Source organism: Simochromis diagramma, unplaced genomic scaffold (genome assembly GCF_900408965.1).
Source record: "Simochromis diagramma unplaced genomic scaffold, fSimDia1.1 OVJJ01000483.1, whole genome shotgun sequence".
In the NCBI taxonomy this organism is placed as follows: Eukaryota; Metazoa; Chordata; class Actinopteri; order Cichliformes; family Cichlidae; genus Simochromis; species Simochromis diagramma.
This window is the reverse complement of record NW_024386835.1, coordinates 7520264-7534733: the sequence shown is the minus strand read 5'-3', so window position 1 is coordinate 7534733 and position 14470 is coordinate 7520264. Positions and strand designations below refer to the sequence as shown.

The window sequence follows — 14470 nt, the reverse complement described above, 5'->3', positions numbered from 1 at the left end:
AGACAAGTGTGAAACAGAATATTTAAAGTTAGTCTCAAGGTGAAGTAAAATGTTGTGTGTGTTAGGATACAGCTGCCAGAATTTAAAGGTTGATGCTGCTGTATTCTGTGTCTCTGCCTGTTGTCAAAATCCATTCTCTTCCACTTATCCAAATCAGGGTCACAGGGGAGCTGGAGCCTCTCCCAGCTGTCTTAGGGCAAGTGGCAAGGTACAACCTGGACAGGTCACCAATCTGTCACACGGCTAACACATAGAGACAGGGAACCATTTAGAATCATCATCTTTGGACTTTGGGAGGAACCCAGAGTACCTGGAGAGAACATGCATACTCGACAGACCCTGGCTGGAAGGTGGAACTGACCTTACTGTGAGGCAACCGTGCTAACCACTGTTCAACCATGAGGCGACCTACAAAAATGCTTAAAAGAAGCAATGCATAGCTCACCTCTCTGTGATACCGTTAAATTGTAAATTATCTGTGAGTAGAAGTTCTGCAAGCATTGCACTGGTTGCATTTTACTTCACTAAATAAAACAACAACACTCGTCTACAAGGCCCATCAGTTTCCCTAAAAAGTCAGATATTGTAAGTTTTAGTAATATCACTCAGTAACTAAGTAGATCATTTGTTGGGGAAAGCATTGTGTGTTAAATTAAAGTATTATGCCCATGAAGGGCACTTGCAGAGACAAAAGTCTTTACCCAACCCTTCATCGCTTCGGCAGTTATTTAATGTTAGTATGAAAAAGCTGCTTCCGGCTTCACCCTTGCCACAAGGGGTGATGACAGCCGGTAGGGCTTGCACTAGTTGTTATGCACTAGCTGCCCTTCCTGAAAAAGCCCTAAAGAGGATTTGAGTCTCCAGCTGGGATTAAAACCAGCAACCCTTTCCTTGCCAAGCAAATGTGTTAACCACTACACCACTGGAGGCACACCGTTTTAATCCAATTGTAATAAAAAGTAAGACAGAATTATATAAATAAAAGATTTAGAAACTTTAAATTTATAAGATCATGCTTTTCTGCAGTTGGTTTCTGGACTTGTTCAACTCTCTTTTTGTCTTTTTTGTAAGATAAAAGCAACAAAAACACATTTCTTTGGTTCTAACTTGTTCGAAATACTCAAGGTAGGAATTTATTACACAAAGGAAGCAGCAACAAAAGACAGATGGCAAAACCAGAGCTAAACAAACAGTGTTCCATCATGAGAGGTAAGGGTACTCTCCTTGAATTTTCACATAAAGTGTGCAGAAAAAAGACATCGCAGAACTAGAATGTGTTTTCAAAGAAGCCCTTAAGACCAACCAATTATTATTATCACTACTATTTGGTAACATGTCTATTGCTGCATAATAAATGTGTTTATTCCATTTAATTGTATTTTTGATCATTAATTTTCTCATGTGACACCATCATCATAAATACTGCTTTGTCCTCTGAGACCTTCATGCACAACATGTTCAAAAGAATCAAAGATCATGTTCAATTTTACAAAGAATAAACTGTAAGCCACCAAACCTTCAAACCTTCAGAGATTACCAATCTATAATGTATGGACGCGGGCATGAAACAGCTCAAACCACCCCAGAGACCAAATTCATTAAAGTTTTGTTTGAAATTACATTTTTCTTTATACTTCATTAACACATGCAGTTTGAGCTACGTATGCCTTTAATCCATGCTGTGCCTTTTCATGTCACAGCATTTATATCATATTCTTTTTTTGAAGCTTGAAATATTTGTAATAGTTATGAAAACTTTTTATAATTTTGCACCTGTAACCTTTTACTATGGCCAATGTATAGGTAAGGTACAACAAAGCAAATTGTTGGAAAAGGTTGTGGTCAGTGAGAATAAATTATTGTTTGAGTAAGGTCTAAGGGGAAATTTAACACAACTGTGCAAAGATTGCTGCAATAAATAATGTATGTATTTCTCATGCTTCATAAAAAGCAGCTGATTTTTGCCGTTTTTTTCTGATATTTACTGCCTTTCGCAGCTGTGCAATCGGAATACCAAAAAAGTAAAAAATAGGTGATTTGAAAACATTTTCAAAAACAGAATACTAAAAAGACATGATTAAAAAGTAATGAATAATTTTCATTTGCATTTGTTTCAAATGAAACATTTCTGTGAAAATGTAGCTGCAAATTAAAGGTTAAGGGGTCTACGCAGTTTCAAAACAGAGTTTTAATGGATGAAACTCTTAACTGGGACATAACATTCAAGAGCAACTTTTTATTTCCCCTATTGTGTCATAAGAGCCAAATAAATATGCGAAAGACCATCTCCTCATTTCTTTCCTTTGTTTGAGGTCAGAAAGATGAAGATGTGCTGTGATTTTAAGTATCTCTCTGCCTCTCTGGCAGCTGCAGCTTACTGTGGTTTAAAGGCACTGAATCAGTGCATTTGAAACAGAATATTTAAAAAAAAAACAAAAGATTGTTTATACCACCAATCAATGATTTGTGAGGTATCAAAAAAAAAAAGATTTGTAAAATAGAAAACCAGAATTTTAATTGAGTAACTAAGGAACTGAATTACTCAATTAAAAGAGGATGGACTTTCAGGAGAGGAATGCTCTCCCATTCTTGTGTAATATGGGATTCTAGATGCTCAGTAGTCTTGGACCTTCTTTGTCAGATTTTCCATTTTGTGGCAACAAATGTTTTCGACTGGTGAAATGTCTGGACTGCAGGCTAGTTCAGTGCAAAGCCATGCTGTTTGTAGTTTTACATTGTCTTGCAGAAATATGCAATATCTAGATATACATGCTATCTATGCACAGGCACTAGTGCACCCATATACCATCAGAGATGCAGGCTTTTGAACTCTTGGACAATTTTTCTCCTCGGTAGTCCAGAGGTGTGGTGTTCATGTTTTCCAAAACCAATTTAAAATTTTGATGTGTTTAAACACAGAACAGTTTTACACTTTGCCTCAATCCAATTTAAATGAGCTTTGGCCCAGAGAAGACAGGTTATCTGTCATGGTGTGGGAGTTTGGTTATTTTGAGTTTTCTGGTTGTTAAGATTTTTTTTAGTTTGCCTCTCATTGTTATCCTATCCTCTTGCCCTTCAGTTTTTATTACTATTGAGGGTTGAGTTTTGTTGTTTCTGTTATTCTTTCCTTTTGATTGCTGTGAGAGTTGTTATTCTGTTTTCGGTTCAGTGTACTGTGCCATGATTTTAGTGTATGTATCACTCTAGGTTCCTTAGTGTTTTCTTGTTAAGTCCCTGTCTATTTGTGTTTTCCAGTGGAGTTACTTACTTACCTATTTTATTTTGTAATTCCCAGTTGCCTGTGGTTTGTATTTTGTTTTACTTCCTTTGAATCACTGGGCTTAATTAGTTTCAGTTCTTCCTTGTTCCTCTCCTGTTTCCTCTTCCCTTGATTAAACCTCAGTGTCTTTGTGTGTATATGTAGTCCCAGTCTCCATTTTCCTTTTGTCAGACTGCCTGTATACACGCCCTGTTATACTGGACTCACTTCAATGGTTATTATTAAAGGAGCACTTTATTTGACACCTTTCCTGCCCTCTGAGTCTGTGTTTGGGTGCTTGTTCCTCATCACATGACAGGATCATGTTCATAATGTGGCTTTGTTCTTCCTGATAGAGCTTTACCCTGCTATTGTAGATGACATGGTGAACTGTGGTTACAGACATTGGTTCCTGGAAGTATTTCTGAGCCCATTACAGAATCATGCCTGTTCTTAATGCAGTGCTGCCTGAGGCCGTGAAATTCACAGCTCTTCAGTCTTGTCCTTTGTGTACGTCTCTCAAGTCCTGGAATCTTTTGATGATATGTACTGTAGATGACTAAATATTCAAAGTATCCATGATTTTAAGGAATATTATTGTCAGGGGCTGAATTTGTGATCCAGCATTTTGAGTTTATTTTGTATTCTTGATTTTCTTATGTTAGACTGCAATAATGTTAACTTCTCGTGTTATTATTCAATTAGGGTTTAGTTGAGTTTTTTTCTAGCTTATGTTTCATCCATGTCTCCATGTTTATGAGTCGTTTCCTGTCTTCTGTGTACATCTGTCTTGTCCTCTATGTTTAACGCTTAGTTATACCCTTGCTTTCGTCTCCCTTATCTGTTCCCACGTGTCTCTCCTTGTGTTCTGTGTCTCCCCAGTATGTCGTGTGTGCGTGTTTCCGTGTTCTATTGTCAAGCTTGTGTTCTCATCTCTACATTCAATTATGTTTCCTGTTTTACTTCGAAGAGACTGGTGTTTCCATTTTCAGTGTGTTTAGTTTTACTTCCCCTGTGGCGTCATGTTCATTCATGTCAGCTGTGTTTCCCCAGGTGTTTCCACTTCCATCATTACCCTTCTGTGAATTTAAGTCCTCTGTCTTCATCTGTTTACTTTGCGTCAAGTCACAGCAAGTCACAGTTTTTCTTAATACTGTTCAGGTTCATGCCATTGTCTCATGTCATTGTTTTTATAGTTGATCCTAGGATTTTTTCCCAGTTTAGGTTAGTGTAGTTCCTCCCTTGTTTCACCTTGCCTTATTTTTGGTATTCAGCCTAATACAAGGCTTGTTTTTATTACACTTCTTTTCCTTTCTCCCGTGTCTGCTAATATTTTTTGTGAAATACAAGCTCTCACTATTAAAACATGAAAAAGAAATTAAAAATAAAATATTGGTTTATGAAATTTGCATTTCATTCTGTTTCTATTTCCATTTTACACAGCATCCCAACCTTTTTGGAATTGGTATAGTAACATATGACTGAATATTAAAACAGATTTTAGATTTTATGGTTTTTTAACTGGTTTAAGTCAGTTAAAAAAGGTAACTAAAAGACTTTTCACACACCCAGCTTTATCACTTATTATATAAGAAAAAAACAGTTATATTAATAATGGCTGCAATAAATTCCAAATGTAGCATGTTAAAATGTCTGCTGTGAAAAAATAATAATAAAAACCAATTATGTGTAGAATTAAAACCACTGAGCGTCACAGTAACTCACATTACCAATGCACTTCTTTTTTGAAACTGCTTTACAATCATAAATAAAGATGTGAAGCCATCTCTCAGTCTTTAATTTACTATTTGAAAGCTGTATTTAAGAATATATTTTTACATTTAAAAGTGAAGAATTCAAGAATTCACTCTCTGATTTGGTCCTCTTAAAACCTTGGCCAGTATTAAAAGCTGAAGTATTTATATAAAGCAAAACTTTCACTTGTGAAAATTGTGTAGCTAGTCTTCTGTACACTGAAATAGCTGAAAACAGCATAAAACACTCTAAAAGCCACAAATCTCACCAGTGGAAAAGCAATCATGAACTTCTGTTTCACTAAAAAACTCTGTCTGGTCCCTGCAGATATACTCCAGTCACCTGAGTGACAGTGACAGTCTTACTTCTTAAGACATTTTTTCTAACTCTAAAAGAGTGGTAATGTGTAGTAGTTGTTGTAAAGAGCAACAGCAGAGTTTTCAAACATAATAACCACAATGAGACACCAAAGCCTCTTGTGTCAGCCGGACTGCATTTTGCAGATGTTCTTAAGTGTTGTTTATGGAATACCTTTTTCCGCTCCAGCCTCATCCCTCCTCTCCATCAGCAGGTAGCGAGGACTCTCAGGGAGGAAGGGCAGCACACACAGCTGCAGCATTGCGGGCAACGCAAGGAAGGAAAACAGGTAAATCCAGGTGGACTCCTGCAGTCAAAACATCAACAAAAGAACTGCATCAAAGGTTCAGACATGGAACGGCTACACCATATTAAACAGCGATAAAACAGATGTATATCACAGCTGCTACAACACGTTCCACTGAATGGGTGGATGCATTTGGATTTTTTAAAAAGAATTTCTGCAAGATGATGAGGTTACTATTTATATTATGTGAATATAACATCATTGGCTACTGTGCTAGCAAATACTGAGTAGGTTTAGTCAAGAATGTGAGGGTTTAGTAAAGCGATGCATTCCTTCTTGCATATATTTACTTAAAGCAGAAGGGGAATCTTTATATGGGCTGAAGGCCGTCTGCTGCTCTCATTAAATGTGAAGAGCATTTCAAATGTCAAGCAATGGTAATGAATATGGTAAAGTTTCTAAAACCTAATTTAGGAAAAAGAAAAGTTACAACACTGGGTAAAAACAGGATGCAGGCATTTAACTAAATATGTGCTCAGATTTAATTTGATGGAATGGACTGCAACAAAAAAAGAGAAAAAAAAAAGAAAGAAGAAACTTGATAGGCACCTGTTACCATGGTGTTGCATCACCTCTTAACAACAGGCTGTAAGCATGTGTGAACTCAGGGGGGAAATTGCTGCAGTTATGAAGGCAAATAAAAGGTTTCACACCTCCTTTATAGGAGTTTTTGTGTCATAATATACTCAATATATTCAGTAGGTCACTTGTGTGGGCACTTTGGGCAGACCAGCTTAACACCTTGCTACAGATTCATACCGCTAAAATGCAAGCAGAGTGTATTTTAGTATTATATTGTTGAAATAAGAAAGACTTCTTCTTTAAAAGAAAGAAAGAAAGAAAGAAAGAAAGAAAGAAAGAAAGAAAGAAAGAAAGAAAGAAAGAAAAAGAAAAACAAGACTGAGTGGTTCAAACTAAGTGGTGCACTAAACAACATCAAAACCTGATTTCTAAGACTGCAGACAAGATTTTTCCTTCTCTCTCTATCTCTGTATAAATAAACCCATAAACTTGGGTCCAAGTTAGGCACTATATTTATGTAGATTTTGGGTTATTTTTGGCAGAGTAGTTTAGCTATAAAGTGTATGCCTAATGCCATAAAGAGATTTCCACTAAACAATTGTATATTTTTAAATAATCTACAGCCTCAAAGATCATTCAAAACAGGTTTTTGTCCTTGTCCCATGTGATCAGAGATCTCCTCCAGATCCTCTGAATCTTTTAATTAGTTTATGTACTGCAGATGATGAGATCTCCAAATTCTTTGCAACTTTATATTGGGCATTGTTAATCTCAAATAGTTTATCCAGTTGCACATGCAATTTTTCAAAGAGAAGTGAACTCCCTGGCTTTACTTGTAAATGGCTTATCTTCTCCATGAGGCTCTTTTTACATCCAGTAATGTTACTAATTCATTAGCTGTGAGTTGTGCCAGCAAGTGCGTATCAGAATCAGAACATGTTAATAATCCCAAAGGAAATTATGTGGTTACAGTTTAAGCTCAATTATAAATATCCAGAACATTACAGAGGTGAAATATATATGGTTGACATTTTACATATGTATATATATAATGTATATGTGTGTATATGTGTGTTAAATACAGGGTTTTTATTAAAATTGAAAATTTCATCCAACCAGATAACACAACATGGAAGATAAAATAACAAGGTCTTTTCAGCTGCTTGCGCTTTAAAACATACTTTCATTAAAAGTACCCTTGAAAACAAAATCAAGTGATCCTTGAATGCATCACAACAATCCGAAGTAACGGTGTAGCCTCATCACAATGGACCGATTAAAAGTTATGTAAGTACCAGCATGTGAAAAAGACGAAAGAAGTCATCTTTATTGCAAAGATGAGAGGATGCACAGTCTCATCTCTGTGCAGGGCTGTGCTTCCTGATGTCACTTTAGCAAATGGGAGGACAGTATGTATTCGTATGCACAGAGAAGGAGGTGCCATTTGGACAGAAAATGCTCTGAATTTATGTGAACTAAATCCCCAAAATACTTTCCAGTTTCCAGGGATTAAGTTCACGTAAGAGTTTGTAAAAGGTTTGTTTTATGTTTTTTCTTGGTCATCTTCACCAACTGAACAAGCTGTAAACACTGACACATTATTGATATGTCAGACGAGATCGGCTTGTGTTTTTGTTATTAATAACTGACTTTTCTTCTTTTAAGTTTTGAGAGTGCTGGAAATAAAATGAAATTTGTGGGTGAAACACTGATTATTTATGAGTTTTTATATGGTATATGCAGTGATGAAATATGCTGGATATACAAAAATGTTTGGTTGTGCAGCTTTAAATCTAAAATGAATCCAGGCTGGGAGAGTGAATCACTTTGTTATCTTGGGGAAACCGTAGTTGTGTTTCTCAGCGAAGCCCTTCACAGGAACATAAAAAAAGATATATAAGATGTATAGTTTTTTGTCTCTGTCTCTCTGATGCTGAACAGTGGATCATCTTATCCCAGCAGGAGGTGACAGTGGCTGACTAGATTAAAGCTCTATAGAGTGCTCTCAGAGACAAAGAATCCGTGCTGCAGGCATTGATTTCTGTGATCTGTACTATAAACATCTCATGTTACCTCTGCGTAATCTTCTGGTAAGATGTAATAGAAGCTGCTTAGGCTGACTGCACTCACAAAGTGATTATTTCTATTCTAACAAGCTTGTCAAGTGTGATTCAAGAAAGAAAAGAAGAAAAACAAACTTAATTTAATCCTGTGATGACCCCATCTGCCTACTTGTTTAGTCTGTCTTGTTATTTCTTAAAACATCCATAATCCCCCGCTCTCCTTCGCCTATCTCTCGCTAACATGATCTCTTTTCTGTTTTGTCGAAATTATGAGCCAGTTCTTGATCAGAATTTACAAGACTGGCAGCAAGCGACATGTCCCAATCAATCATCTGCAGAGAAATGCCTAACAATCAAGTGGCACAATGCTTATTAGGTATACGTACAGGAAACCATAGTTGACTTGGCAATTGTGACACAGCTGAAGAATGATCATTTGTGGGTTCACACTGAGGCCCTGTTCCATTAGTGTGTAACTTGTGAAGCACGCATTAAATGTTCTGTTTCACTCTCACACACCCAAATGCACACAAAGGTTTATCTGTGCAGTCAACAGTATGAACTAAATGCACGCCTTTCAGTGTCTAATAATTGTCATAAACAAAGCAGACAAATATTTTACTGCCTTATTACAAAGGCCGTGTAGCTTTCCCTTTCAATTATTACATGTGAGATGTTGACGATTCTGGGATTGAACAAATGCAAAGCATGAGCCTTTGTTGTTGGGAGCTGACAGGAATGAAATGGAGAAGATTTACAACAGCAGCGTGGCTTCATGAAATGCACAGAGGACTACTACAACTGCCAGAGGGGTTTTGATATGAACATTATCTGAGACAGAGATAATGATAAAGTCAGGTGTACCACATCTTTTATATAGACAGTTATAAACACTAACATTATCTCTGTGTGGTTAGCCTTAATTACTTTTGCTGACCAGTGCATTCCCCAGCCAGGAGGTGAACTTGTTCTGTAGCGATTTTTTCTAATCATTTAATTGCAAATCTTTATTTTCCACAACAGGCAGTGAGATTAAGACACTCATTCACTGTCAGCGCGGCACTCTGTCGTTCATAATTAACACATGAAGGATAGACTGTGCGTTGCAAAACGAAAAGTTGTCACTTTGGGATCTTTATAGAAGTGTTGTGTTTTCCAAAGCCTTTAGATGGATCATGAGTCATCATTCTGGTGACGCAGAAAAGAACTTTCTAACGTCTGTTTATGTTTGTGTAAATGGTTGCACTTTGATCCAAACCATATTTTTCTAAAACTTATAAAGTTGTTTGAATGAAAAAAAGAAACACTGAGTAAAAATTTTAATTAAAAAAAATGTTTCCTGGTGTGACATCTTTTTAAATTTCTACTTTCTAAAGTGTTTCTTGTCCAAATACTTTCCCCGTGGAGCACAAACATTTATCTGGAGCCGTTTTGTATCTGCATGATAAGAGGAAGATCACAACACCTCTTCCATATTTAATTCTCACAAAATGAGAGCCTACTTGGTAAAAATGTCATGGCACCAGGATCTCAGCCATTGGAATACTTTATAGATGGACATCTGCCAGGATCAGATGAAAAGCTGTTTGTGATGAAAGTCACCTTCTCTGTAAGCCTGTTTTCCCGATGGTCTGTCAGAGGAACAAATTGACCACTGGCCCTCTCTGGTGTGTGCTGTTCTTAAAATATTAAAGAAGACTCCTTCTACTAGGGAAAATGGGAAAGTGCTGGATTCACACAGGCCTTAAACTCTTACCGCATATTATATTCTTTTCTATTATTTGACAGACAGACAGATGATTCATGCCCTGTGACAATGTGGGTTCAAAAATATTAACATGGTACACACGTATAAAAGCAATCAGCTTGAGAGACCTTGGGCTTTCCAACAAATCTAGACTCATTAACAGAAAAAACTTACAGAACATATTTGTTTTAATTGTTTTTTTTATCCTGTTAATAAATGAATGTATGTATCCCCCATATATAACAACCAATCTACAGTCTAAGTATCTATGTGATAAAGAATGTCATGTGGAAAATTAAGTATACACAGCTTACAATAGAAAGTATCCAGGTGTTAAAAATCAAATTGAATTGAATAATTGATCATTAGCAAGTGTGAACGTCTCTATAAAAGCAGATGTTTTGGTAACTTACTGGTCTGAAGCACTCAGGTGTGCATTAATACAGACATCATCAGGGATCTTGGAGAAGCAATGCTGCTCATCAATATGGGTAGATTTATAATGTCATTTCTAAACAATTTGAAGTCAATCATTCATTCTACAGCGACAAAGATTCACCAAGTTGAGCTGTTTCTAGCAGACATCCCGGTAAATTGAGCCCAAGGTCAGACTGTGCAATGCTCAGAGAAATTGCAAAAAATCCAAGAGCTACATCTCGCACTAAATCACAGGCTTCAGTTAGAATGTTAAATGTTAAAGTTCATCACAGTACAATAAAGAAAAAGACTGAGCAAGCATGACTTGTTTGGAAAGGTTTACAGGGGAAAGTCTGTTCACTTTAAAAATAACATAGCAGCACAGCTAAGCTTTGTAAAGTTACATCAAAAAACACCTCAAGACTTTGGAACAATGTCCTTTGGACTAATATGACCAAAGTGGAGATGTTTGGCCACGATGCACCACAAACACCTCATTACCTCTCAAGCATGGTATTAGAGGAGTGATGATTTGGGTTTGCTTTCTAGAGTCAAATGTGAGTCTGTCCCAAGCACAGCAGCAAATCTACACAGAATGCCTGGAAAAGAATCAAGGTGCTGCAATGGCCCAGACAAAGTCCAGACCTCAACCTAAGTGAAATGCTTTGGTGGGACCTTAAAAGAGCCCTGGAATAAATGCATGCCTGCAAACCTCAATGCATAGAAGCAACAATGTAAAGAAGAGTGGGCCAAAATTCCCCCACAACAACATAAGAGACGGATAGTCATACAGAAAATGTTTACTTCAATGTACTACTGCTAAAGGTAGTTGTGCAGGCTACTGAATAACGGGCTGTCGTTTTTCACACACACTTCTTCTGAATTTTGGTCCAGTTATGCTAAATAAGAGAAAGAAAGAAAGTGTGACACATGTTGTTGCTCATCTGAAGATTTATTTAAATTATTTTAGAACCTGTCAAGGACCAAGTGATATTATATCATGTCCCTTTCATATGACTCTAGCTGTAGTCAAGGCAGGCTGATAGCTTCACTATCTTGCACATGCACAGTGGATGACTGGTTAAGATCCTGTCACATATGTCTGTGATTTACTTGTGAAATGAAAAGGAAAGAAACGTGATAAGTGGGGCTGTATGTCAACACAAAACTCAATTTAGAGATGTGGTCAGCAGGTCATATTGACATGCGACAAATCAATGCTTTACAAATAAAAAAGAAATCCTTTTGTTTGCCTAAAGCTACAAAATAACACCAATATTTAATGGTAAAGTGCAAAGTAGCAATGGAAGAAAATAGGAGAGCACTTCATCAAATAAAGAGTGAGTAGGTTTGCGTAAAGATATCATTGATTTTATTTTGGTTTATCTTTTTGAAACAAAGGTAAAAATGCAAAGCAGTTTATAGGAGAATGAATTTGGTTTAGGAAGTTGAATACATTATTTTAATTATGTTTATCTTTTTTTTCCTTTTCTTTTTTTAACCAGAGCAGGAATGCATCACATATTTGCAGAGGACAGCCATGCAAAAGGCAGAAGAAACTAACAAAAAACCAAATTCATCACTACAACACTCGTGCCTTTATTCAAGATGGGCATTGGTCCACAGAAATTACGTAAAAGGAAGCTTGAGCCAAAATCCGCTGGCTTGAAAATATGTTTGTCGCTCTTGTATTCTCGTTGTTGGAAAGACAGCTCATGCGCTGCTGGAGATGTGCATTATGCATATAGGTTTCTGAACAAAAGGATAAGCTTCAAACAAAGCAGGACGCAGATACAGTCTGGTCTTTGAAGCCTTTGAAGTACGTTATCAAACACAAACAATTACACTGACAAATCAGTGTCACTTCATATGCATTAACATTTGTTGCTGTGGTTAATGTGCTGGCACACATTTATGAATTACATTTGCATACAGGTGCTCAGCTTTGTACACTCAATTGCTTTTTCTTTGTTTCTTTTATGACTTGATTACACAATGAAAGGCTACTGGAGGACTAGGTGTGACTTTGTGAACAGGGATCAATTTGTGAAATGTGAAATTTGGAATGGCATGTTAATGCTTCGTCAAACAATGCACCGCCTAACTGTGTAACTGTTTCGGACGAGCGTGACAACCAGCAGCACAACATTACAGAAGACTTAAAAAAGATGGGAGTGGGCACTTTAGATTTAGATTAAAGACATAAAGTGGATGGGGGCTTTTTTGTATCCAGCCACTCATTATCTTCCACTTCCACTCCAGCGTCTGGGTTTTTTATATGTCACACAAACATCGTAAAGCAAAAGCTGATCATTCACCAAACTTGATTTGTAACAGCACATCCCTTTTTTTCTAACAGAAAAAGTATATTTTTATTTTAGGTTTAGTTTCTTTTAAACCTCCTTTTTAGGCAGAAACATCCCTAACATCTCTGGGGTGCACCCTAGACAGGTTGCCAGTCCATCACATGGGTAACACAGAGAAACAGAAAACCGCACATTCTCACATGATGATTCTGGAATAAATATACATCTTTTTTTTATTTATATATTTTAAAGTCATAATCCAAAACTGTCTGAGCAGGCTGGTGCCAAAAAGTGTAATGTCATACTTTAAATTTGGAAAAGCAATTCTGGGAAAACATATTCCATTATTATTCCTGTTTTAATATGATGCCAAAGCAAGCAGTGATCTAATGTCAATAAATTTTGCCAGGAGTAGAGCACTTAGATTATTGGCTTTCTGTTCATATTACACAACTGATTTTGGCTTTCAAAGCATCTGTGCCTTAGGCTAATGTCTGTTTCCAGCCCCAACAGATAAACTGAAAATCTAGCACATAAATAATCTGTTATAAAAACATTCCAGCAGCAGACCAAGTCAACATGGCTAAAGTTGTGTACAGTGAGCAGTGAGGTGAGAAAGGATAAAATTGATAATATTTCCTCAAGGGTAAACAAGGTGTGTCTGAGAACTCCTACTGATAGCCTATTGAAATAAGGGACCGATAGAACCAATCAGATAGCGTGAAGGGTAAAAACGTGAGTTTGTTGCTCAAGTGGCAGAGGAAGCCATTGCTCATGGGCAAAGCGCTTTCAGCCAGCCTTAGAAAGGGAGGAGTAATAGTGTGAGCAGAGTTGGAACTTTTTCCTTCAGTATGACTTCATGCTTGAATATCAAGTCAAAATGAAATTTTCTGCTATGCTGAAGCTGTAGAGCGAATAAGTCTGCCACTGAGGCGTCATCAGTACGACTGACTAATAGAACGACCTTGATGTAACCCGGTGTTAAAAACGGGATTAAAAGTATAAATATTCATACTCTCACAATGGGAATAAACATTGATAAAAACAAAGTTAATTATAATAAATACTGATAAAAAGCATGTAAACATAAGTTTAATTAATATGTACATATGTATATGTAATATATAAATGGTGTGGGGGCAGGACTTAGTCCTTTAGAGTGTGTTTGTTAGATCCACTGAGCGACCAATCATTGGCCGGTCTGACCCTGCCCCTGTCTGTGTGCGCTGCTCAGACACCTGTGTGTGCCTTCGTGTGCCAGTCAGACACGCCAGAGACACAGACGGTGAAAGATCCGTTTACCCGTGCGGCGAAGAAGCTAGCTGGATAGTGAAAGTCCTTTTTCCGGCGAGAATAATAAGAGTGATACTGTATTCCAGAGCAGAGGCGGAGGCAGACATTTGATACACCCGGGGCTTAGCCCTAAAGGATAGTATGCATGTGGGATTGGGGGGTTGAAATGACTGAAAGATTAATTGGCTCTGTTTTGAGTTTTGTTCAAAAAAGAATGATTTCATATAGGTTATGTTGAAACCAAGCACACCATTGTTTTTCTTGTGACATTACCAATACATTTGATGTGTCACATGGCCCTCTTCCTATTGAAAAAACAAAAGTTGTATTCAAGATGGACGACTTCTAAATGGCCACCATGGTCACCACCCATCTTGAGGAGTTTGCCCCCTCACATATACTAATGTGCCACAAACAGGACTTTAATATCACCAACCATTCCCA

At 37.1% G+C, this 14470-nt stretch overlaps 1 protein-coding gene across 5 annotated transcripts in view; it reads right to left on the bottom strand.

Annotated features, from left to right (window-relative positions):
- The window catches only part of slc2a9l2 (solute carrier family 2 member 9, like 2), an 89175-nt gene that overhangs the window by 52279 nt on the left and 22426 nt on the right, over nucleotides 1-14470 (bottom strand). For all 5 annotated transcript variants that reach the window (XM_040029178.1, XM_040029175.1, XM_040029177.1 and 2 more), the window contains exon 7: nucleotides 5546-5678. In XM_040029178.1, coding sequence (XP_039885112.1) covers nucleotides 5546-5678 — 133 coding nt within the window. The remainder of the gene's footprint in view (nucleotides 1-5545; nucleotides 5679-14470) is intronic.